Source organism: Macaca nemestrina, chromosome 8 (assembly GCF_043159975.1).
Source record: "Macaca nemestrina isolate mMacNem1 chromosome 8, mMacNem.hap1, whole genome shotgun sequence".
NCBI lineage: Eukaryota > Metazoa > Chordata > Mammalia > Primates > Cercopithecidae > Macaca > Macaca nemestrina.
The window spans coordinates 134413805-134438196 of NC_092132.1; the positions used below are offsets into that span (position 1 = coordinate 134413805).

The window sequence follows — 24392 nt, forward strand, 5'->3', positions numbered from 1 at the left end:
CAATATATTATTTTCTACCCAATTCCCATAATCCTCGAAGCACCCCGTTACTGTCACTGTACTCCAGATGACCCTATAGGACCCAGCAATGGTAAAGACTGGATCTGGGTGTCGCACATGGAGAATCCAGGAGTATGGTCTAAGAACCAGTTTCCAGCCCAGGACACTGAGCTTCATGGACATCCCTCATTTCAGTGGACAGAATGTTGGGTTCTTGGCAAGAGATGTAGAGACTCAGCCTTCCATCTGCTGTGTGGTGACTTGGTTTATACTTCTGTGGTTTCTCAGTTTTCTTGCATTTAAAAAGTGGTTCTGATGGAGGAGTAGGAGATTGAAAAGACAACTCAAAAAACAGGGAACAGTCATCATGCTTTATTAAAAACATATGCGTCATGACTCATATCTGCAGTATCATGGGCATGTTCTCTGGCAGCCAGGGAAGCAAAGGCAATTTGCTAATGCAGTTATCTTGCTATTCTCTTTGCCCAGTGTTTGCTTTCTCTGGGACCTATACTCTACTCTTTGTGGCCCGAACCCTTCAAGGCATTGGATCTTCATTTTCATCTGTTGCAGGTAACCCTGGCAACGTCATCAGGCACACACACATGCACGCATGCACACACACACACACACACACATCTCTTACTACCTCAGATCCTATATTTATATGGAGAAATTAAGGAAAATATCATCTGGATAGGTAGAAATTGTGATTCAGAAATAAGGGAATTGGGCTGGGCACAGTGGCTCACACCTGTAACCCCTGCACTTTGGGAGGCCAAGGCAGGAGGATAGCTTGATTCTAGGAGTTTGAGACCAACCTGGGCAACCTGGGCAACATAGTAAGAGCCCTATCTCTATTAAAAAAAGAGAATAAGTTAGCCAGGCATGGTGGAATGCACCTGTGGTCCCAGCTACTTGGGAGGCTAAAGTGGGAGGATGGCTTGAGCCTGGGTGGTCAAGGCTGTGGTGAGCCGTGATTGTGCCTTTGCACTTCAGCCTGGGTGACAGAGCTAGACCCTTACTCAAAAATAAAAATAAAAATAAAAATAAAGGAATTATAGAATTTCTGACAGGGTCCATAGATCCCTGAGCCTGACCTAACTTCCTCTGTTAATATTCAGGTGCAGCTAGCTCAGGTCAGAACAAGCCTCCAGTAAAACCATGAAGAAGGGCAGGCTTTTATTTAGTGCCACTCAATGGTCCTTTGTCTGTACCCCTCTTAGTACTTTATAGGAATAATCATGTTAATACTATCAGTAATACCAGTACAGTTTTCACAGTACTGGTGAATACAATATCTAATGCAATCCTATGAAGTTGGTATTTTATGCCATTTTACCCATGACTATGAAAGCCTGAGAGTCCAGCTGCCGTACAGCACTAGCCCACACTCTCTTCCAGGTCCCCAGTGCTTTTCTGTTCTTCCCTGGGCATCCCTGTTAAATAGAATGGTCTCTGTGTGCCTAGGTTTTCCTTTCCCTGACCTGCTCTGTAACCCCTCGTTTAGGGAAACATGCTCAGAAACAAGAAAATGCTATGAAATATGGTATAATCAGACAATGGATTTTCTGTGTTATCCTTCCCAGAGGCCTTGTACTTTCAACAATATTCTGAACAGGAGTGGACAATGTGGGGGTTTGTGGGACTAGGGAGGGCAGTACTTGAAAAATACTATGGGTTAAGTTTTATAAAACCCCTCAAACTGAAACTCTAGCTAAGATTGTCACTGAAGAGATAACAGGGTGGGACCAAGGGCTCTGAGAGGTGGATAGAAGCCCCTGGGGGCCAGTTGCATCTGTCACTCTCTGCACAGGTCTTGGGATGCTGGCCAGTGTCTACACCGATGACCATGAGAGAGGACGAGCCATGGGAATTGCTCTGGGGGGCCTGGCCCTGGGGCTGCTGGGTAAGTGGCACCAGCTGGAGCTCTGGGTTCGGGAGGGTGGGATTCCAGGAAGCAGGTGTTCCTGAGGTGTGGAAGATGAGTATTTTCCTTCCCTCGTTGGCCTCATCCTATTTCAACTCCTTCAGAAATATCACTGAGAAAATGTAAAAGTTCCTTCTCCTTAAGAAGCTGGGAAACACATAAGGGTCAGGGAAAGGTCTGGAAGCCCAGCCTGTTGGAGGAAGTGAGCCTCCCCGCATTACAGGCCACTGCCTCGTCTCAGTTCCCATGCACACACCACCAGAGCATGGCTGTTGCCAGATGCTCTGCTAAATCCGTTACAGGCATAATCTCTTTTATTCCTCACCACCAGGAATGAAAGGAGGATTGATTTTCCCCATTATAGAGATGAAAATAAGAATGGCAAAATAGCCATCCAAGATCACACAGCCAGGAAACGCCGGAGCCAGGATACAGACTCCAATTTTCTGGCCTTGGAAACCCAAGCTCCAAATGATAAAATTACCCTTTCTTTGAGGCTCATCCTTCATACTACTTTACTGACAACTGACATAATTTCACTTATTACATGCCAAGCACAGTGCCAGTACTGTAGGGTGGGAAGCCCCAGGCATAGTTCCTGCCTTCTAGGAGCTCACAAGCACATCGAAAAGAAAACACCTGAAATCTCTTCCCTGGCCTACGCCCCACCCTCTAGCCCCATGGGAAGCACAGGAAACAGAATCCCTGTTATTTGTTAGTATCTGTCAAACCAAATGCCCAATCTAAAACCTGTGCATCTTGAAGTCCTTTATCATGTCCCAAGTGAACTCCCAAATGAACAAGCTTGTTAGATCCTCAACAGCCACTCCTGGCTCCTTGTCACTTCTGGGTTAGAATTTGGCAGCAGCCCCCTTCTTGTGTACTCCCTCCTTCCACCACGATGCCACCTGAAGAATCTTCCTGAGCCCAGAGTAGGTGGTGTTTCTCCCCTGATGTCTCTCCATAGGCTGCAAAGCCAAGTAGATGACTCATCTGTGTATACAAGGTTCCTGCATATGCAAGGCTCTACTTTTCTCCTCTCAAATATTCATACTCTGCTAACACCCACTTTCTCCTTTCTTTCTCTAACTACACACTCTTTTCTGACACCTCTGTGTTCTTCACACAAGCTTCTTCCCCTCCAGATACTCTGCACTTGGCAAAGCCCTAGTGGCTGCCTGGACTTCCTGAGACATCAACTGTGCGTTCATTGTATGCAACATTTTCTGTCAAACTTTCACCATGCTTTAATTATTTGGGTCCCTCCCTGCACACACACACCCCCACACACCCCCACACACATACATTTCCTCCACTAGAAAGTGGGCTTGTTGGGGACAGGGATCATGTCTCCATCTCTGAATTCCCAGAGCCTCTGGTGGAGCTTAGCCCCTAGCAGCCCTTCTGCAAATGCTCACGGGGTAAATGTGGACAGTTCTCACTGGATAGGACTCACCTTCACCTCTGGAATCTGTGTGTGCTTTGCCTCTCCAGTGGGAGCTCCCTTCGGAAGTGTAATGTATGAGTTTGTTGGGAAGTCTGCACCTTTCCTCATCCTGGCCTTCCTGGCACTACTGGATGGAGGTAAGTCACCATCAGAGCCTCCAGCAGGACACAGCCCAGGTCAGGTTGGGAATGTGTTATGTTGTGGTGTCTGTCTTGACTAAGAATGGGTGGTTTGGACATGTTTTGATGAATCAAGGACAGCCCCATTGTAGAAAAGAGAGAAGAAACTCAGGGAGTTAAATTTGTACATAATAGGGTGGGTGGTAGCACTACCGCTGCTATTGGAATCCCCAGCTATTCAGTAGACACGCTGAACTGTCTCGCCTTCTTTCTTTCTTAGCACTCCAGCTTTGCATCCTACAGCCTTCCAAAGTCTCTCCTGAGGTAAGCAGACACAAAGCTCTGTTGCTAACAGATATACAGGATGGCTGAATGCAGAAACCCAGGCATGCCTGTCAAGTCATCAGAAGAAAAGAAAAGAGGAATAGAGTCAGGGAAAGTGAGAACTGTGTTTGGATTCTAGGATAGGGCTACATTTCGCGTAGTGTGGGGGATAGTGAGGTATTTGGCTTGATGTTGGACAAAGATGGTTGAAAAGCCTTGTGAAGAATCAAAGTAGCCATACAGAATATATATATATATTCTGTATGGCTTATATATATATTCTGTATGGCTTCTTTGATTCTTCACAAGGCTTTTATAACATATACATATAATATATAATATATATGGGTATATTGTATATGTTATATATATTATATATGGAGATATATATGGAGATCTTCAGATATATATGAATATAGATATGGAGTATATTTATATGTATACACACTCCACATATATATGGAGTGTATATACACTCCGCACATATATGGAGTATGTATACATATATATTCATGTATATCTGGAGATTTCCATATATATATACACACACACACACACACACACATATAATTATAGCTAGGAGATAATGACATTGGGGACTGAGTGTCTGGAGCTGTAACATCATCTCAGAGATGAAGGCTGTGGGGGCCACCTAGACAGCTTCTTCTCCAGTAAAAGATATCCTCTGTGAACATCCCTAACTGTCATTCTGTCACAGTTAATAAGTATCAAAGTTGGTACTTGTTTGACTCTAAGCCAAAAATGGCTCTGGAACATCCATATCCCACCACGAAGGAAAAAAAGTAAGAAAGTGCATCAAGTGTAAAAAAGTTTGATCTAAAGGCCTTGACTTTGCATTCCACAATTCGTCAAGGTACTCCAGAAGTCGTGAGGCACCTCATCATTCTTCAGGGCTTTTCATGCACCAGCAGCTCTGCTTAGTGCGCCATCTATGCTGCATCTTATACATTCCATGAAATAAGTACAACTTTTAGCCTCACTCTACAGATAATGAAATCGAGGGTAAACAGAGAAACATCTGAAAGAATTAGAAACTATGACATAATCAATACTTTTAGAGTGCCAATTCCCCCAGAGCGACTAGGAGCCTCCCGCAGTCTGCTGAGATGCTGCTGCTCTTTACAAACTGGCTTTAGGAGTAGGGTGTCTGGGTCCGTGGGAGGGAGGTCATAACCACCACCCATCCAGGACTCCTCAGGGCAAGGAGCACCAAATACCCTCTGTACAGGCTCCCAGGCCTGGAATATGCTTGGGCCCGGCACCCCTCCAGCCCTGGCCAAGGCATAGGGACACTCATCCAGGTGATTCAGCCATTGTTTATTATTAGCTGTGCAGCCATGGTGAATTATTCAGCAAGTAAATCCAGCTTGAGATTCCAGGAAAGTGAGGCACCCACAAATATCTACTTTTCTGAGACAGAGTCTTGCTGTGTCACCCAGGCTGTAGTGCAGTGGCACAATCTGGGCCCACTGCAACCTCCTCCTCCTGGGTTCAAGTGATTCTCCTGCCTCAGCCTCCCAAGTAGCTGGGATTACAAGCATGCGCCACCACGCCCAGCTAATTTTTGTATTTTTAGTAGAGGCAGGGTTTCACCATGTTGGCTAGGCTGGTCTTGAATTCCTGACCTCAAGTGATCCACCCGCCTCGGCCTCCCAAAGGGCTGAGATTATAGGCATGAGCCACTGCACCTGGCCCATTCTCTCTCTTTCTAACAAATATACATTATTATTATTACTAATTTTTTGAACCAGTTGACAGTAGATTGATTGTATCATTCCGTTACCCCTGGATACTTTAGAGCATTTTCCCTAAGAACAGGATTATTTCCTTACGTAATGACAATAGAGCTCTCAAATTCAGGAAATTTAACATTGATATAACACTTTAGTCTGATTTGCAATGCCTACTCTGATTGTGTCAATTATCCCGATAATGTCTTCCATGGAAGTTTTTTTTTCTCTAGTTCACGGTCCAGTCCAGGACTGCATAAGACATTTGTGCATCACACCTCTCTAGCCTCTTTTAATCTGGAAAAGTTCTCAGCCTTTATCTTTCATGACACTGACGTTTGTGAAGACTACAATTATGTATAGAGCATTCCTAAATTTGGTTTGTCTGATGTTTCTTCATGATACCGTGGCCTTCTGAGGGTCATGTCTGGAGGTACTTAATGCCCATCACTTCTCAGTGATGATGTCCATTTTGATCACTGGGTCAAGGTGTCGTCTGGGTGTCTTGTGTAGTTATTACTTCTTCACCTTGTAACTAATAAATAACTTGTGGGAGACATTGTTAAGTCATATAAATCTCCTACTCCTCCTTAAATTTCCTTTCTGCCTATGTTTTTATGCATTGATGATTCTTGACTGACCCAGCCTTTACTATAATGTTTACAAAATACTGGTTTTTCTAGTTTACCAATTCGTCCAAATCATCGGTTGGCACTTTGCTGTAAGTGCCATTCCTCCAAGGCAGGCAGATCACTTGAGACCAGGAGTTTGAGACCAGCCTGGCCAACATGGCAAAACTCTATCTCTACTAAAAGTACAAAAAAAAAAATTAGCTGGGCATGGTGGTGCGCACCTGTAATCCCAGCTACTCAGGAGGCTAAGGCAGGAGAATCCCTTGAACCTGGGAGGCGGAGGTTGCAGTAAGCCACTGCACTCCAGCCTGGGTGACAAAGTAAGACTCTGTCTCAAAAAAATCCCTAAAAAACGTAAAAAGAATAGACATTCCTTTCTTATTGCCTTTATACATATATATTTATAAATATTAATACCTAAATAGGTATATGATAATTTTATATACATGTGATTATGTTCAGAAAAACCTTCAAAAAATAATTTATCTGATTATTATCAGTGTAGAATCATGGAGTCTTATTTTTGTAGCTCATCGCTCTCCTTATTTATTTACTTATTTAATTTTTTTTTGGAGACAGGGCCTCTTTCTGTGACTGAGGCTGGAGTGTAGAGGTGAGATCATGGCTCACTATAGCCTCCAACTCTTGGGTTCAAGTGACCCTCTTGCCTCAGCCTCTTGAGTAGCTGAGACTACATAGGCATGCTACCACACTCAAAAGTTATTTTTAACTTTTTATAGAGACGGAGTCTCCCTGTGTTGCCCAGACTGGCCTTGAACTCCTGGCCTCCAGTCCTTAATTGTTTTGATGCTCAAATTGTCTTAGATTTGACAAGTCAAAGCCCATTAACTGGTTGCTGTGTCATTTTAACGTACCTTCATTGTTTTTTGAGTAATGTTTTACTTTTTGATACAAAAATATGTCCTACGTTCATCCTGTACTTTCCCTGCCTCAGCCCTGAAATCATTTTGCCAAGGAGCCCAGGTTCTTATTAGTATGGATGGTGTTTAGAAACCAAACTATGGGGCCAGGCACAGTGGCTCACGCCTGTAATCCCAGCACTTTGGGAGGCCGAGGCAGGCAGATCATGAGGTCGGGAGATCGAGACCATCCTGGCTAACACAGTGAAACACCATCTCTACTAAAAATATTTTAAAAATGAGCCAGGCGTGGTGGCGGGTGCCTGTAGTCCCTGCTACTCGGGAGGCTGAGGCAGGAGAATGGTGAGAACCCGGGAGGAGGAGCTTGCAGTGAGCCAAGATCACGCCACTGCACTCCAGCCTGGGTGACAAAGCAAGACTCTGTCTCAAAAAAAAAAAAAGAAAAAAAAGAAAAAGAAGAAACCAAACTGTGGGCACTCGATGTGCTCTTTGCCATTGGGGTCACTTTGTTTCCCTGCCATCTTAATGACAGAGCTAATACACACACACGAGTTTGTACTGAGACCTCCCCTTCCAGCCCAACTCCGCGGGATTTTTCCCTGCTTGCCCCACTCCATACAAGTATTCTCCTTCTTTCAAAGTAAGAAATTTGTCTCCTCCTATTATACAAATAGGTAAATACCTATTATACAAATAGATAAAAACAATTACCTATTTGTATAATTGTGTACTTACCCACGCTATTACAAAAAACAAACCTACCAAGAAATATTCAAGATTTTTTCAGATCTTTCTCTCTTAGACTTAGTGAATATAGCCAAATACTACATCTAGAAATTACCATACTTGCATTGGTTCTTTTTTCCACCTTTAGTGTGATTATATAATGCATAATGCATTTGAAATTCATTTGCATCCATTTGTGGGTGGTTTTTTTTTTTTTTTTTTGGCATTTAGTTTTAGTTTTTTTTTTCTCCATTCTGGCTAATTATATTAACTTGTTCAAGCTGCCAGAACAAAATACTACAGATTGGGTAACTTAAACAACACGTATTTATTTTCTCATGACTCTGGAGGCTGAACGTCCGTGGTCAAGGTACTGTTGAGCATTGGTTTCTGGTGAGGCCTCTCTTCCTGGCTTGCAGACAGCCACCTTCTCAGGTGTCTTCACATGACCTTTACTCAGTGTGTGTGCACAGAGAAAGAGAACCCTGATGTCCCTTCCTCTTTTTATAAGGACAACAGTTTTTCAGGTTGGAGCTCCCACTCTTATGACCTCATTGAACCTTAATTACCTCCCTAAAGATGCTGTCTCCAAACACAGTCATATTAGGGGTTAGGACTTCAACATACTAATTTGACCAAGGTGGGGCTCAATTCATCCCAAAACACTAAAATAGTTTTATTTTTTGAATATATAAAACATTACCACCTAAAAGTCAAAATTATTCAAAAAGGTAGTCAGAAAGTGTCAGTCCTTCCAGTCTTTCTAACCCTTCCCCTCCCCCACCCCTACCACGCGTAGGTAACCAATCTTAATGCCTTCCGGTTTGTCTTTCCTGTGTCTTTGTATTTTTTCCTCAAAATAAATAGCTTATGTGTTTTCTTATTTTTCTCTTTTCTCTTGTGTGAAAGGCAGCACACTGTGTATTCTTTTTTGCATTCTCCTTTTCTTCTCAATAATATGTCCTGAAAATTACTCTACTAATTCATAGAATCTTTCCTCATTATTTTACACCTGTGTGATACACACACACACACAATTGTGTATGTGTACACAATGGTACACAATTGTATGTGCACCATATTTTATTCCATCTCCTGTGTTTAGATAGTTTTCAGTATTTTGTAGTTACAAATAGTGCTGTAATTTACATGTGTGCATTTTTATAATGTCAGCATTCATCTTTAGAGTCAATTCCTAGAAGTGGGACTGTTGGGTCAAAGGGTTTATTGGACTTTTAAATATATATTTTAATGATTTACATCAGTTTCTTTAGTTTGAATAATAATGGGGTGAGAGAGTGATCCTTTTAGTTTTAGAATCTCTAAATTTCTCAATCCACTATTGTGTGTGTGCAGAGAGGATTATCGTACCAAAATGATCAAATCGATTACAAGACAGAATGTAGTAAACACCATGAAGAATTAGGACATAGTGTTCAGGATGTTTGAAAGAGAGAGAAGCCCCAGCTGCTGAGTCAGGGAGCACTCTGGAAAAGAAGGAGCCATTTAAGCTTGACTTTAAAGAGTGGGTAGAACTTGGAACTATGGAGAAGCAAAGGATGTGTAGTTCAGGCAAAGGCAATAACGATGGTTGAGGGACTGCTGGGATGCATGGAAGGAGGGTGGGGTGACCAAGTTTAGATGAGAGTGTGTCGTGATGAGAGTGGGTACTGCGAGTTTAGGCTGCATTTTAACTCTGCTTCTTCTACCTTAGTCCAGTGTGGCTCAAAATGATCAGAATGAATTCAGAAAGCTTGAGAGGCTTTCTGAGTTATGGCTTCTGTGCTTGCTTTTGGGATTCGGTGCTCTGCCTGTGGTTCTCCCAGGACAAACATTAGTACCAGGGAGATCTACCGGAAACCAGGAGTCCAGACACCTATATCCAACCCTGACCTTGCTACCAATTCACTCTGACCTTGTTGATGGTCATGTGAAGGCAGGAATCACAGCTGGAATATATTGCTTCTCTATCTGTGACTACCACAGTGCCTACCTTGGGCACAGGAGGAGCCCTGCCTCCAGCTCCTCTGTGGCATCAGACAAGTCACTTTCTCTCCCTGCACTGGGATTCCTGGTCTCTGCAGTAAGGGAGCTGCTGTAGATGGTCTCTAAGCCCCTAATTGCATCTTCTCAGATTCTGTGAAAATAGGAGAGATGTATGCACTGTACAAATGGACATTTTTTGTCATCCATGTTCTCAGAGTGCCAAGGGGACTCCACTCTTTATGCTTCTCAAAGACCCTTACATCCTGGTGGCTGCGGGTAAGCTGGCAATGACCTCCCATTGGGCAGGGAGTGTCTGGGCTTCAGGCAGCCACGGCTGCTCACAAAACGGTCTCCCCAGGGTCCATCTGCTTTGCCAACATGGGAGTGGCCATCCTGGAGCCCACACTGCCCATCTGGATGATGCAGACCATGTGCTCCCCCAAGTGGCAGCTGGGTAAGTGCCCTCAGCCCCGCTCAGGGCCTGGCAGGAGGAGGTGGGTGCCATGAGTCCTTTTGCTCAGTGTTACACGGGGACAATGTGCTTCCTTTATAGAATGACCTCCCATGTCCACACCCATGAATCAAGCCCAAGCGGGTGTGCAGTCCCTCAAAGAAGCAGTCTGAGAAAGGGGAGGGTGGGAGAGGATGAAAGGGGCTATGGAGAGGTCACATACCTAGCTGTGCAGTAGAATGATTAATGATTTCCAGTCCAAAGATTCAGGTTTTGGTTTCAGCTCCTTTGATTTTCTATGAAAATTTGTGCAAAGACTTTAAACTCTCTGAGCATCACTTTTCTCATTGCTAAAATGAGCATCAAAATACTATCTAGTTCAAGGGAAATAGGATGAATAAATGACATATGAGGTGAAAATGCTTTGTTCCATGTACAATATTCGTGTGCACCATTACCATCCATATTTTTCTCCCTTCAGCTCCTCATCCTCAAGACTATCGTTTGGTTATCTTTTTTTTTTTTTCACCTGTATAAAGGTGCTTATGTAGCACTCACTTAGGAAAAGCAATGGGCGCAGGAGAGAGGGTTCCAGCTTCCTTCGTTCATGCAGAGACTTAGAGAGGAGCTTGGGGAGGAGGCTCTAGCCCTTCCCAGGAACCCTGAGGAAAGAGGATGGGGAAGGCTACGTGCAAATTGCTCCATCACTGTCAGGAGGAGAGGCTTACGGGGCCAGAAGGGAAGCTGATAAGAACCTGATATAGTTCAGCATGCAATAAAAAGCACTAAATCTAATTTTGGGGTGGACAATTCTAAGCAAGACTCCCAGCTGCACTCCTAGTGACAAATTGAATTTTTATGGGTTGCAAGTGCTTTTGACCATGACGATTAATTGAGTTAGTTGTTGTTCAGTGCAGATAATGCATCCCCTGCCCTAAGGCTCTGGCCTGTCAGGCTCTCGTTACTGGTGAGCAGCTGCAACACAGACTAGCTCCTCCCCAGCAGCCTAGGCACCAGCCTCAGTTGCCAGTTACCAATTACTCATTTACCAGTGACTCAGTTACCACCATCTTTTATAGCTTCCTCAATGCTACGTGGTCTGTAAAGTCTGACATCAAAGATTATCCAACAACTACATCAGAATCACCTAGAGAGCTTGTTAAAACTCTGATTGCTGGGAGACAGTGAGCAATTCAGTCAAAAGACAGTGAGCAATTCAGTCAAAACAAGTTTTCATTCCTAGTAAGTTTCCAGGTGATGCTGATGTAGCTGGTCAGTGATCACACCTAGAAAATTGCTGCTGTACATGAAGAGCACCCCTCGAGGGTGTTGGGAGGAACAAAGGAGTCCGTGCTTTTGAAAGTAATGTGTAGTCTGCCTCTGAGTGCTTGCTGTGTGGCCCACGGTATGCTAGGTAGCTTCACCAAGGGGAGGAAATAGCCCAGATCCACCCAGGTTTGAATCCTGACCACGCCACTTCCTGACTGTGACCTTGGATAAGTTATTTAACCTCTTTGACCTCTGATGTGGTCTGAATGTGTCCCCCAAAATTTATATGTTGGAAACTGAATCCCCGATGCAACAGTCTTGAGGGGTGGGACCTTTGAGAGATGATGAGGTCATGGGAGCACCCTCATGAATGGGTGAAGACCATTATCATGGGATTGAGTTTGTTATAATAAAAGGGAAGTTCAGTACCCTTCACCTCTCTCTTGTGGGTGCTGTCTCTACATGTGATCCCCTTTGGCCATGTTGTGATCCAGCAACCAGGCACTCCCCAGATGGCCAAACAGATGCTGGAGGCTTGCCCTTGAATGTCTCAGCCTCCAGAACCCTGAGCCACATAAATCTCTTTTCTTTATAAATCACACACTGCGGTATTCTGTTATATTATAGAGGAAGAAAATGGGCTAAGACAGAAAATGCGTACTGAGAAACAGGGCTGCTGCTATAACAAATACTGGAAAATTTGGAAGCAGCTTTGGAACTGGGAAATTGGTAGAGGCTGGAATAATTTGGAAGAGCAGGCTAGAAAGAGCCTGTATTGCTGTGATTAAGGCATTAAGGGTGATTCTGGTGAGGGCTCAGAAGAAGAAGAGAGCTATAGAGAAAGACTGAATCTTTTTAGACATTGGTTAAGAGGTTGTGACCAGAACGTTGATAGAAATATGGACAGTAAAGGTCATTCTGACAAGGTCTCAGATAGAAATGAGGAACAAGGTATTGGACACTAGAGTAAAGGCCATCCTTGTTATACAGTTATACAGTTACAAAAAACTTGGGGGACTTGTATCCATAGCTTAGGACTTTATGGAATGAAGAACTTAGAGGCAATAAACTAGGATAACTGGCAGAAGAAATATCTAAGCAGCAAAGCTTCAGGCTGCATGTGGCTGTTTTAACTGCATATATAGTGACATGTGAGAGCAAATAAATGATTTAAAGGTGAAATTTATGATTAAAAGAGAAGCAAAACAGAAAGACTTGGAAAATTTGCTGCCTGGCCTTGGAAAGAAGGAAAAGGCATGTTTAGGAGAGCACACCAAGAGTGTGGCCAAGCAACCTAAAGCAATTAGTATGGATAAAAGGGAGCCAGGTACCGTTTATTAAGATTGTGGGAGAAAGACCCTAAAAGGCATTTTAGAGATCTTTGGAACTGTGCCTCCCATTACTGGCCCAGAGATCTAGGAGGGCAGAATGGTTTGGGAATAAGCCTGGGGCATCCTCCATGGGCTCACGGCCCAGGACCACCTTGGGACTCTGCTCTCTGCGTTTCAGTGCAGTGCCCCTCAACTGTGCCAGCCATGGCTCAAGTGGGCCCAGAAGTGGCCTGGCCTCCCACTCTGGAGGGTGGAAGTGGTAAGCCTCGGTGGTGTCTATGTGGTGCAAATTTTGCACTTGTACAGAATGCAAGAGCTATGGGTGCATGACATCTTCCACCTAAATTTCAAAAGATGTCATGGACAGCCACTTCCAAGATCACAGAACTGTAGGGGCACCAGCATGGTGGCCTGCAAGCATAAGACTCCAACCCATGATTGCTGCTGGGTGGACTGAGTCCAAAAAGACCATGGGGGTGGGGCTGCCTGATGCCTTGGGGGGTCCAATCTCCACTCCAGTGTGCCCAGGATTTTGGACATGGAGTCAAAGGTGATTATTCTCCAGCTTTAAGACTTAATATTGTTTTCCATTTTGGGTTTTGGACTTTCATGGGACCTGTTACCCCTTTCTTCTTCCCTGTTGCTTGCTTTTGAAATGGGAATGTCTGTTCTATCCTTGTCCCACCACTGTTTTTGAAAGTAGATAAATTATCCCTTGGTATCCATAAGAGATTGGTTCCAGGACTCCCAATGGCTACCAAACTCCAAGAATGTTCAAGTCCCTTACATAAAATGGCACCGTATTTGCATTTAATCTACACACGTCCTTCCATGTACTATAATCATCTCTATCATGCCATGTAAATAGTTGGTATACTGTATTTTTTCTGGTTTGTTTTATTCTTATCGTTGTATTGTTATTTTTATTTTTTTTCCTCAACATTTTTGATCTGAGGTTGGTTAAATCCAAGGATGTGAAACCTGCAAATACAAAGGGCCAAGTATAATTTGTTTTGATTTCACAGACTCACAGCTGGAGGGAATTTGCCTCAGGATTAATCATACCTTGAATCTCACCCATATCTAATTTAGACAAGACTCTGGATTTTGGACTTTTGAGTTTATACTGGAACCACTTAAGACTTCTTGAACTATTGGGATGGAATGAATGCATTTTGCATTGTGAGGAGGACACGAATTTTGGAGGTCAGGGGTAGAATGCTATGTCTTCCAAAATTTGTGTGTTGGAAACTTAATCCCCAATGCAACAGTGTTGAGAGGTGGAACCTTTAGTAGGCGATGAAGCCCTAGGGGCATCATCTTTATGAGTAGATAAAAAGAATTATCACAGGAGTGGGTTAGTTACAAAAGGGGGGAGTTTGGCCCCTTTTTCCTTTCTCTCTCAAATGCCCTTTCTCCATGTGATACCCTTCGGCCGTATGATGACCCAACAAGAGGTCCCTCACCAGATGGCCAAGCAGATGCTGGTGCCATGCCCTGGCACTTCCCAGCTTCCAGCACTGTGATCCAAATACATCTTTTTTCTTTACGAATTACCCAATCTGTGGTAATATGTTACAGCAGCAAAAATAAAACAGACTAAGATAAACTCCAGTTTTTTAATTTATAAAAATGTAGATATTTTTTAGGGTCATTTTGATCTGGGATCCTAAATGGATTAGCCCAGTGTGTGGAATACAGGATACTGTCAGTAAATAAAAAAATTCTTTGTACAATTTTAATAATTATTTTAGTTTAAACCATTTTGGTAGTCACAAAATGTGTAATCCCTCATCCCTTAAAGATTCACTGTTAAAAACAGATGTGGATCCATAGATACATATTCCGGAGCATCTATTTTGCACAAAGTACTGCTAAAATGTAAGCTATAATCAGATCCTAAAGAACAAGCAACATGGATTGAGAAAAATCTGATTCAGGAAATTTCACACCATTTAAAATGATGTCAAGGAGCTGTATCCAGGAGGCTGTAGGCTTCCTAGAGGTGCTTACTTCCACATACTAGATAAACAATTGAGTAGTTTTAATTTTTTTAAGCAATTAAATATAAACGAATGGGTACAGTTTGCAACAGATTGCCACCTGTCCAGATAGCCTACACAAATACACTAAGGTGTGTTTACTTCTACTCCATAGAAGAGAATATTAAAAGCAAACAAGTTGTCAGCCAATAACTGGTCGATTGTTGACTTTTAATTTAATTGTAATTGCCATGGTATTTTTTGTTAGGCTGCATTGTTTTCTCTAGGTGCAGAGAGGGATTAAAAGGGCTGGAGAGATCCAGAGAAACTCACTCTGCTGATCTCAAGCAGTCCCTTATACCGGAGCCATCTGTGCTACCACACTGGGGATGTGGTGTAGTGGAAACGCCTGGAGTTAGAGTGCGAAGGCCTGGACTCCAGTCCTGACACTGTCACTCACCAGTTATGATGATAATAATCAAGACCAGCGCTTGTAGGGCCCTTACTCTGTGACAGGCACTATGCAAAATGCTTGATATGCACTATTTCGTTTAAACCTCACAACTGGCCTGTCTGTTATGGCCAGTAGAAATTATGATTATCCCCGTATTTCAGAGATTTCTTTTTATTTTATTTTCTTTCTTTCTCTTTTTTCTTTTTCTTTTCTTTTTTTTTTCTTTTTCTTTTTTTTTTTTGCAGTTGTAAGATTTCATAGAGTGAAAACAGAGCTCCCGTATAATGGGAGGGGACCCAAAGGCGGTTGCCACTGATAGCGGAATGCCTGGGTTTATATCCCAATCATTGTCCCTCCCCCTGTACTCTCAGGTGATAGATGATTTGATTATTTCTTTATCTCCTGCTTTTAGCTTAATCGATATTTTAGTGAGCTCTCTTTACTATCTGATTGGTCAGGTGTGAGCTGAGTTACAAGCCCCGTGTTTAAAGGTGAATGCAGTCACCTTCCCCAGCTAGGCTTAGAACTTCTTAGCCAGCCTAGGAAATCTAGCAAGTCCTGTCTCTCAGTCTCCCCTCTGAACGGAAAAACCGAGGTGCTATTGGGGAGGTTGACCAACGACCGCTCTAACTGCTTCCTGCTGAATTGGGGCGTACTGGGATCATGCAGTTGAGATTTCCTCAGGAGGGATGCTTTTGATTCATCAGCATCGGAGCATGGGCTAGCAGGCCGGTCCAGGGGTCCGCGGTAGATCTTAGTCACGGACTGCGTCTGGGGCTCCATTTGAAGAACGATTTGTAGTTTTACAGCTTCGATTCTGGAAGAGACAAATTTAACAAGGAGGTTAAAGATACAGGAATTGAAATGTATGGCCTAAAGTGCAGGGGGAGGCATATCCAACAGTTAGTAGGATTTTGACCAAGGTTTCATCAAGCCCAGTGAGGGTGGTATTAAACGGGCTTACCAGGCAAGTATGGGTACGGAGGGTCTTCAAAGGCAAACAAGAATTGAGAGTCAGGATGTACAGGGATGTGGAAAAAAGCTTAAGGTCCGGGACTGTTAACCACTCTGCTTCCTCTGGCATTTGGGAAAGCAGAGTATAAGGGTTAGGTACAGCTGGGTATAGAGGGACAACAGCCTAATTGATAATCCTGAGATCTTGTACTAACCTCCACTGTCCGTTGGGTTTCTGTACTCCTAAAATTGGAGTATTGCAGGGGCTATTGCATGCTTTTACTAGGCCTGGGACTTTTAGGTCCTTAACAATCTTTTGGAGTCCTTGTTGGGCCTTGGGTCTAAGGGGGTACTGCATTTGGTAGGGAAAGGAGGCAGAATCCTTTAGTTTAACTTTAGCATTCTTCACTCGTCCATATTGTCCTGTTGCCCAGACTTCAGGATTAATTCCTTCCTCAAGTAGGGGACAACAAACAGGTGTTCCTTCTCTTATGTTCAGGTATATAATGGCCCCTGCTTGTGCTAGAATGTCTCTCCCTAACAAAGGAGTGGGGCTTTCAGGCATAATTAGAAAAGTATGTGAAAAGAGTAAAGTTCCCCAGTCACAACTCAGTGGCTGAGACAAGTAGCTAGTGACTGCCTGTCCTAGGACCTCTTGGATACTGACAGAGCTGAAGGACAGTTGTCTGGGACAGGAAAGTAAGACTAAGAAGGCTTCACCAGTGTCCAGCAGACAGTTAACCTCCTGGCCCTCAATGGTCAAGCATACCCGGGGCTCTGTGAGGGAGATGGCATGGGCTGGCGCTTGCCCCGGGCACCCTCAGTCCTGCTGCTGGATCACCTGGTTAGTGGCTTCTGACTCAGAGGACCTTTGTCCCCTGGGGCAGTGGGCCTTCCCAGTGATTACCTTGACATAAGGGACATGGACGAGGGTGTGGCTTCGGACAATCTTTTTTAAAGTGTCCTTGTAGACGGCACTGGAAGCAAGCCCTATTAGGCATTCGATTTGCCCAGCTTTTCCCTTTTCCAGAACCTCCAAAGTCCGCTTGCCTGAGGGCCATGACTAAAGCGGTGGCCTTCTTTTTATCCCGTTTGTCCCGTTCCGCGTGCTCCTCCTGATCTCTCTTATAAAAAACCGAGGTTGCCAAGTTCAGTAGGGTTTCTAAGTTTTGCTCCAGGCCTAAGGTGGACTTTTGAAGTTTGTTTCTAATGTCTGCAGCTGACTGAGTGATAAACTCATTCTTTAAGATTAGTTGGCCTTCAACAGAGTCAGGTGACAGAGGGGTGTGCTTCCTCAATGCCTCCCTTAGTCTCTCCAGAAAGGCAGTAGGATTTTCTTCCTTTCCCTGTGTTATAGTGGACATTATTGAATAATTTATAGACTTCTTCCTAGTTTTACTTAGTCCTTCTAGCCTGCAAGTTAGCAAATGTCTGCGGCACCAATCTTCGTGTTCTGATTCTGCATCCCAGTAAGGGTCTACACTGGAACTGCCTGCTGGCCTGTGGGGAATGGTTCTCATTCCTCTGTTGTCATCCTATCGTTGACCTGACTGAGATACTAGAGATTGCCAAACTCTTGGGCTGCAATTATGGTGGCACTTCTCTCATTTGGGGTTAGTGTCTGATCTAGCAGTAACATTATACCTCTCCAGAATACATCTTAGGGGCGTTTTTGCCTTGGGGAGAAACGTTTCCCATCTGAGAAAAGAACACAGGGATGCCAGCACCCGTAGTCATTTTCCAGTGAGCATTAGTCCTAGAGCATCCTCTATGGGCCTAATGCTTATTCCTTTCCAGGATGCGTAACCACCCGTGGACCTCTGCTTATCGGATTAGTTACTCTCACCCATGTAGCAGTCCTGCACCTGTTTTCAAACCTTTCTTGAACACAAAGAAAGGGGTCCAGGTTGCCAGATTCTAGTGGTCCTTTACCAGCGTGCCCAACACTGGCTTTGCGCTCAGTGATGAGTTCTAGCGCTGGGCTGGGCAACCCAGTTCCCCATCAAGATGCATTCCCATAAACAACAGGTCTTATATAAATTCATTTCAGAGAGGGTGTAGGTAACCTTCTGAGTCAGGATTAAGATAGTTTTTGCCCACTAGGGCCTTTGTCCTTCTTTTCCTTTGTAGGAATATGCCCTAATTATCGATCTTAAACTTTTGGTTGCCCTGGATTAAGTCCTTTTGGGTATGAAATATGAGAGATGGATCCTGTTTATCCTATGTGCCTTTTTCCTACAAGAAGGAGAGCGAGGAGAAAAAGATAGGCTTGCTGGTTTTTTAAGTACTTTGAGGCGTGGCTGAGTGCAAACAGCTAGAACCTTTGAGCAGACCAATTATTAGGCAATTTTCGTAGCTACTTCTATAAGAGTTTCCTTATCAATTACTGAATACCCATTATGGTTTTTTTCTCTCAATCACCCAAGAGTTTCCTTATCAATTACTGAATACCTGTTATGGTTTTTTCCCTCAATCGCCCGGGAGGAACCATCTATCCTCCTATCCTGAAGGGAGTTCCTCCTAGGTCTGGTCAGACCTTTGTATGGTAATTAAGATTTAAATCCCCTGTTAGGAAATCTGCTGGGTTAAGGAAATTTTCAGTGGTTAATGTTAAATCATCTTTTTTAAAACAGAATAGCCCCATACTTTAAGATTTTTGAGTTAGTAAGCTACCTTTTTTTTTTTTTTGGACTTAGGATAGTTATGAACTGGTGAGGTGTGCTCACAATGAGGTTTCCTCCAAAAGTTATTTTTCTACTTTCTTCTGTTAGCAAAGCAGTTGACGCTACAGATTGAATGCATTTGGGCCATCCCTTTATATTTACTCAATTCGCTTTCATGTTGTTGCAGTTCCAATTGTTAAAGTACTGGGTCATCAGTTCTAAGGCCCTGGTCAAGGAGCCAAGGCTTGGAGATTGTATTGCACAGGGTGGGTAAGCTGGGTAGAAATTTGGGGAGGAGAGCATCTTACACAATGGCAGAGCAATTCTCCTAGCCATTTACAAACTTGAGGCCCTGGCAAGGGTGGTGGGGAACGGGTCCCACGTAACTGCCCATGTTGAGAGCTGTATACCTAAATTAGGAGGGAAACCAGGGGCAAGACTCCCTGGGTTCATAGCCTTGGTGCCTAAGGATGCAGTGTAGAGCTTCCTTAGATCCCCTTTGGAGATACAACTTGCTCTAATACTTGGGAGAGGAAGTGAAAGTCGGCAGCATTAGTATCTAGGAGTTACTTCACGCCTTCACAGCCTTCTCTCTAATTATGGTTGGAGCATCCCAGCCCTGATCAAAGGCCAGACTCCTCTTATCCATTCCATCTCCCCTCACCTACTTCATTGGCTACTCCTCATCACCTGTGCTATCTCTGCCTTCTGTGCTAACGTTTAAAGATAGGAGTCCCCCAAGGCTCAGTCCTTGGATCTCTATTCTTTATTTATTCTTTCATAGGCAATCCCATCCATTCGCTTGACTTTAAGAACCATGTGTAAACCAATGTCTCAAATTTCTCTCTCCTTGGAGCTCTGGATTTGTATGTCTTACTGCCTACAGCTCTGCTTGGATATCTAACAGTCACTTCAAACCTCTCGTGTTCCCCCCATGCTCTTGCTTTTCCACCAGTCTTCCCTATCTCCAGCTACCCAATTGATTAACATGAAAACCTAGGTTATCCCTGATTTCTCACTTCCCCTCATCAGTCCTGCTACATCTGTACCCAATCCAACAGAAAGTGTCACCGACTCTACCTCCAAAACCTCCCATTTTATTCACTTCTCTCCTCCATGACTTCTAATCTGAGGCACGATCACTTTTCTCTTAGATTCAGCAAATAGTCTGCCTTCCACTCTTGTCCCATGAACCCATTCTTCTAAGGGACTTTAGAAAATATAAATCCAATTATGTCATTTCCTTCCAAAGCTTCCATTGCTCTTGGAATAAATTCCAGATTCATTTCTAGGACCTTCATTTTGTCACCCTCCACTTTCCTCTTATGTTTCAGCCACAGGGATATCCTTTCTACTTATAGAGCAAACTAAATGATTTCTTTAAGACCTTTCAATTTGCATTAGGTGCTTTTTATCTTCTGCTTGAAATGCTCTCTTTTGGTTATTAAGGTCTCAGCTTGAATGTCACTTCCCCGGGGAAGCCTTCCCCAACCCTGAAAACCCAGGTAGCCCTTCTGAGTTGCTCTGCCATATCACCACATTCAATTTCCTGCACATAACACTTTTCAAAATTCTCTTTCATGTATATTTGTTTACTTGTTTATTGTATGTCTCCCTCCCCTGGAGTATAAGCTAGCTGAGAGCTAGAATTTTGTTTGTCTTATTCACCGCTGTATTCTCAGACCCCAGAGTACCTGATACATGGTAAAAGTTTGTTAAAATGAACGAATGAATGGATGGATGAGACTCAGAGAGGGTGAGTAAATTGTCCAAGGTCACAGAGCTAACAAGTCGTCAAGCCATGATCTGAATGCAAAATTTGGAGCTTTGTGTGTCTCCAAAGCCCACGTTTCCAGAACACTTGCCTCTACTGTCACAAAAAGCCGTGTGGTCAGGACTTCAATTTATAAAACATTTTTACACGCGTTACGTAATTTGCTCCACACTGTAACCTGGTATGATATAATCGTAGCTTTGCTTTTTCCGGATGTGGAAACTAAGGCTCAGAAAGGTTTAGTAATTAATCCAAGATCCCTCTCAGAGCAATAGAAGGGCAGGTGAATAGCAAAGCAGAAATTAACTTCCCAGGAATTATGTATGGGTATGTGGCACCCAAACATGCCACCTCTGAAGCTCACACTCTCATGCTGATAATCAAGGGTATTTTATACATGAGAATGGCTCATCAGGGCCATTCATGAGGAATCTAAGAGGGGAGCTGGAAGCACATTAAGTGTACTGAGGCTAGGCCAGGTGCGGTGGCTCACATCTCTAATCCCAGCACTTTGGGAGGCCGAGGCAGGCAGGAGTTCATGACCAGCCTGGCAAACATGATGAGACTCCATCTGTACAAAAAAAAAAAGTGTGCTGTTGTTCACCTGTAGTCCCAGCCACTTGGGAGGCTGAGCTGGGAGGATCACTTGAGCCCAGGAGGTCGAGGCTACAGTGGGCTGAGATTATACCACTGCACTCCAGCCTGGGTGACAGAGTGAGATCCTGTCTCAAAAAAAAAAAAAAAAAAAAAAAAAAAAAAGGATTGAGGCTACACAAAACTCTGCTCCTGAAGAAAGGAGAGGTGTGGGGGTCCTATGGCAACTACTGTGGGTTTGCACAAAGATCCCCAAATCATAAAACAAAGTGGTTTGGGGATCTTGGAAGCTTACAGGGTTGGACTTCACTGTCTCATAGGAGACAAGGCATTTTAGAATAAACTGGGCATGTCCTAAGGTAAGGATCTGTGTCCTTCCACAGGTCTAGCTTTCTTGCCTGCCAGCGTGTCCTACCTCATTGGCACCAACCTCTTTGGTGTGTTGGCCAACAAGATGGGTCGGTATGTAGCCTGGGGATCTGGGACAAACAATAGAAATATGAGATGGGAGAGCGCCTGTCCCTGATCTTGGAATGATGAACAGCTTCCCCACAGTTGAAAGTTTAGGACAAGTACACACTGATAAAAACTTCCCACCGGGAGGGTGGTGAGGGTGGTATGGAGAATGGATAGTCCTGAGCTCTAAGCTGATTGGTATGGAAGAGGCAGTGGATACATGAGGGGCACCCCTTACTTTCCGTCCATTTGCTGTCCAGTTGAAGAGATAAAATAACCACATCGGAGAACAGCTATTAAAAACGCAGTACTTTGGGAAAGTGGTTTTCAAATTATGTTCCATGGAACCCTATGGAGTTCGACAGAGGCACCCCAGAGGCCACTGAGGAGGAAGGGTTGGGGGCCAAGAGGTATAAGTCTAGATTCTGTCCCTCCACCACAATAAGGACAGCTTTAATTTTATCTTTGGAGTTCAGCACCAAGATTTTAGAAGCACTGCCATAGGACATCAGAGAAGGAAAGAAGTTTGGTACTTTCTGTGGTTTTTGAGACGGACCTCAAGGACCAAATAAAATATGGACAGGTAGGAGGCAGTCTGAGCTGGGCAACAGCAAGAGTTAAGTTTGAGGGTTCTTTCCAAGGACCAAGTGCCTTCTGAGTCAGCTGATTCCTCCTGTAAGGGAAGGAAGACTGTGTCCCATGGCACCTCCTCTGCCTATAGAAAAAGGTGTAGAGCCAGCACGGGACAAGGAAAGGGCAGGGAGAGAGCTCACTTGGGTACAAACTGGTCATGTGGGGTGCTGTCCTCAGGTCCTAAGGGGTTGCTGGGATTAGGGCTGGTGGAACAGGTCAGCATGGTGGTGATGGGGTACAGGTGGAGGGGAGCTCTCCCCTGTCGGTGTTTTATGATGGCCCTTTTCTTCCAGGTGGCTGTGTTCCCTAATTGGGATGCTGGCAGTAGGTACCAGCTTGCTCTGTGTAAGTATAAGAAGACCTGGGAGAGGGGAAGGAGAGAGAGAGAGAGAGAGAGAGAGAGAGAGAGAGAGAGAGACCGATCCAGACATTTAAAGACTACTTTCCTTTAAAATGAGCAGAGTTGGCTTGGCAAGGACTGTCAGAAAGAGTGTTTCTGAGTAGGCAGGAATTTAGCACTGGGGAGATGCCACCAGCTGCAGTGGCTTTCCATTGAGAGGAAGTGGGAAAGGAGAGGGAAAGGGCTGTAGGGCAGCTGGAGCCAGAGGTCTGAGGCTGTATGTGTGGGCACATGAAGTGATACATGTTGGTGTCCATTTCTGGGGATGGCAAAATGGTGCATTGTGTGACTTCATTTACTCATCCCACCCTGAGACAGCCTCATAAGTCCCCAGGGAACCATCACCAATGCTCCAGTCTCTGGCACCAGAGGCTTGATAGAAGAAGAAAGAAAGAAGGATTTTTCCATTTCCAAGAGTCCCCCTCAAGCTCTTTAAGCCTTCATTTCCTCCTCTCCGCAGTGGGGATGAGAAACACACAAATCTCCTAGGCTTGAGGGAGAGAAGAACAGGGCTACAAGGCACTATACACTGTGCTCAAGACCAGCTGCAGGTCCTGAGCAGGAGCATGGGATCCGGGTTCCATGGCAGGTTTGCCACTTTCTATGCATGTCACTTTGAGCAGGTTGCCTCATCTCTGTGTGCTCAGCATCCTCATCTGTGTAGAGAGGGTTCTGATAGTGTCCACAGAGTTGTCGAGGTAATCCACATAAACCACAGTGTCTGGCATGTGGTGAGCCCGTAGTGAATCTCAGCCAGTACTATCGATAAATTATAAACATTTCTTGAGGCATGAACCCGAAAAATTGTTATCAGAGAGTAACATCTAAATAGTATGCTAAACCCTTGAGGGGTGAGTGTCCTGGGGTAACAGGTTTGAATGACAGGTGCCCAGAAAGGGAGGGGAGGAACCTGCAAAAGGGTGAAGAAAGGGTTTTTGTTGGGGGATTGGGAGGACAACAGGAATGAGTCTCACAAGCTTTCTGACACGGCACTCAAGCCACACCATCTGCCCTCTCTAGCTTACAGCTAACTGGTTTTTGGGGTCTCTTCTCTGTCTTCTTTCTCCAACAGTTACCAAGTTAGAAGTATAAATAAAACGTTTCAGTGATGTCCATAATGGAAAACAGAGGCAACTTTATTCCATGAAGAATGAGGCCAGGAGTGTATGTTTAGGTGGAGGGGGTAGAGGAAGGGGAGAAGGTATCCATGCGACAGAGGAAGACCCTCATTAGAGCACAATGGAGTCAAGTCTGGGGTCCAAACTTGATCTTGCCGTTCATTAGATCTGTAACTTTGGATAGAGCAATAAACACAATGGCGCTGGTCAAGTTTTCACATCCTTAAAATGGAGGTATGGATTCTTTTCAGTGAGGAAGTATGAGAGGGCAGGAGGATGATGTCTGTGGCCAATAATGCATTCTGAATAAATGCATTTCATGTGAAAACTCTTGGAACCTTGCTCCCACCTGACCCATCTGGAGTCCTGATGACTCTTCCTCCTTCCTCTTGCAGGTTCCTCTGGCTCACAATATTTTTGGTCTCATTGGCCCCAATGCAGGGCTTGGCCTTGCCATAGGTAAGAAGTACCCTCGAAGAAAACGAGAAGCCCCTGAATGTTGGCTTTGGGTCTGTTG

At 44.2% G+C, this 24392-nt stretch overlaps 1 protein-coding gene across 2 annotated transcripts in view; it reads left to right on the top strand.

Moving 5' to 3' along the window:
• LOC105482119 (solute carrier family 18 member A1) overlaps positions 1 to 24392 on the top strand; it is a 39812-nt gene that overhangs the window by 12616 nt on the left and 2804 nt on the right. For both annotated transcript variants that reach the window (XM_011742063.2, XM_071068536.1), the window contains 9 exons: positions 490 to 573; positions 1817 to 1909; positions 3425 to 3514; positions 3777 to 3820; positions 10012 to 10072; positions 10155 to 10250; positions 21652 to 21730; positions 22651 to 22702; positions 24271 to 24334. In XM_011742063.2, coding sequence (XP_011740365.2) covers positions 490 to 573; positions 1817 to 1909; positions 3425 to 3514; positions 3777 to 3820; positions 10012 to 10072; positions 10155 to 10250; positions 21652 to 21730; positions 22651 to 22702; positions 24271 to 24334 — 663 coding nt within the window. The remainder of the gene's footprint in view (positions 1 to 489; positions 574 to 1816; positions 1910 to 3424; positions 3515 to 3776; positions 3821 to 10011; positions 10073 to 10154; positions 10251 to 21651; positions 21731 to 22650; positions 22703 to 24270; positions 24335 to 24392) is intronic.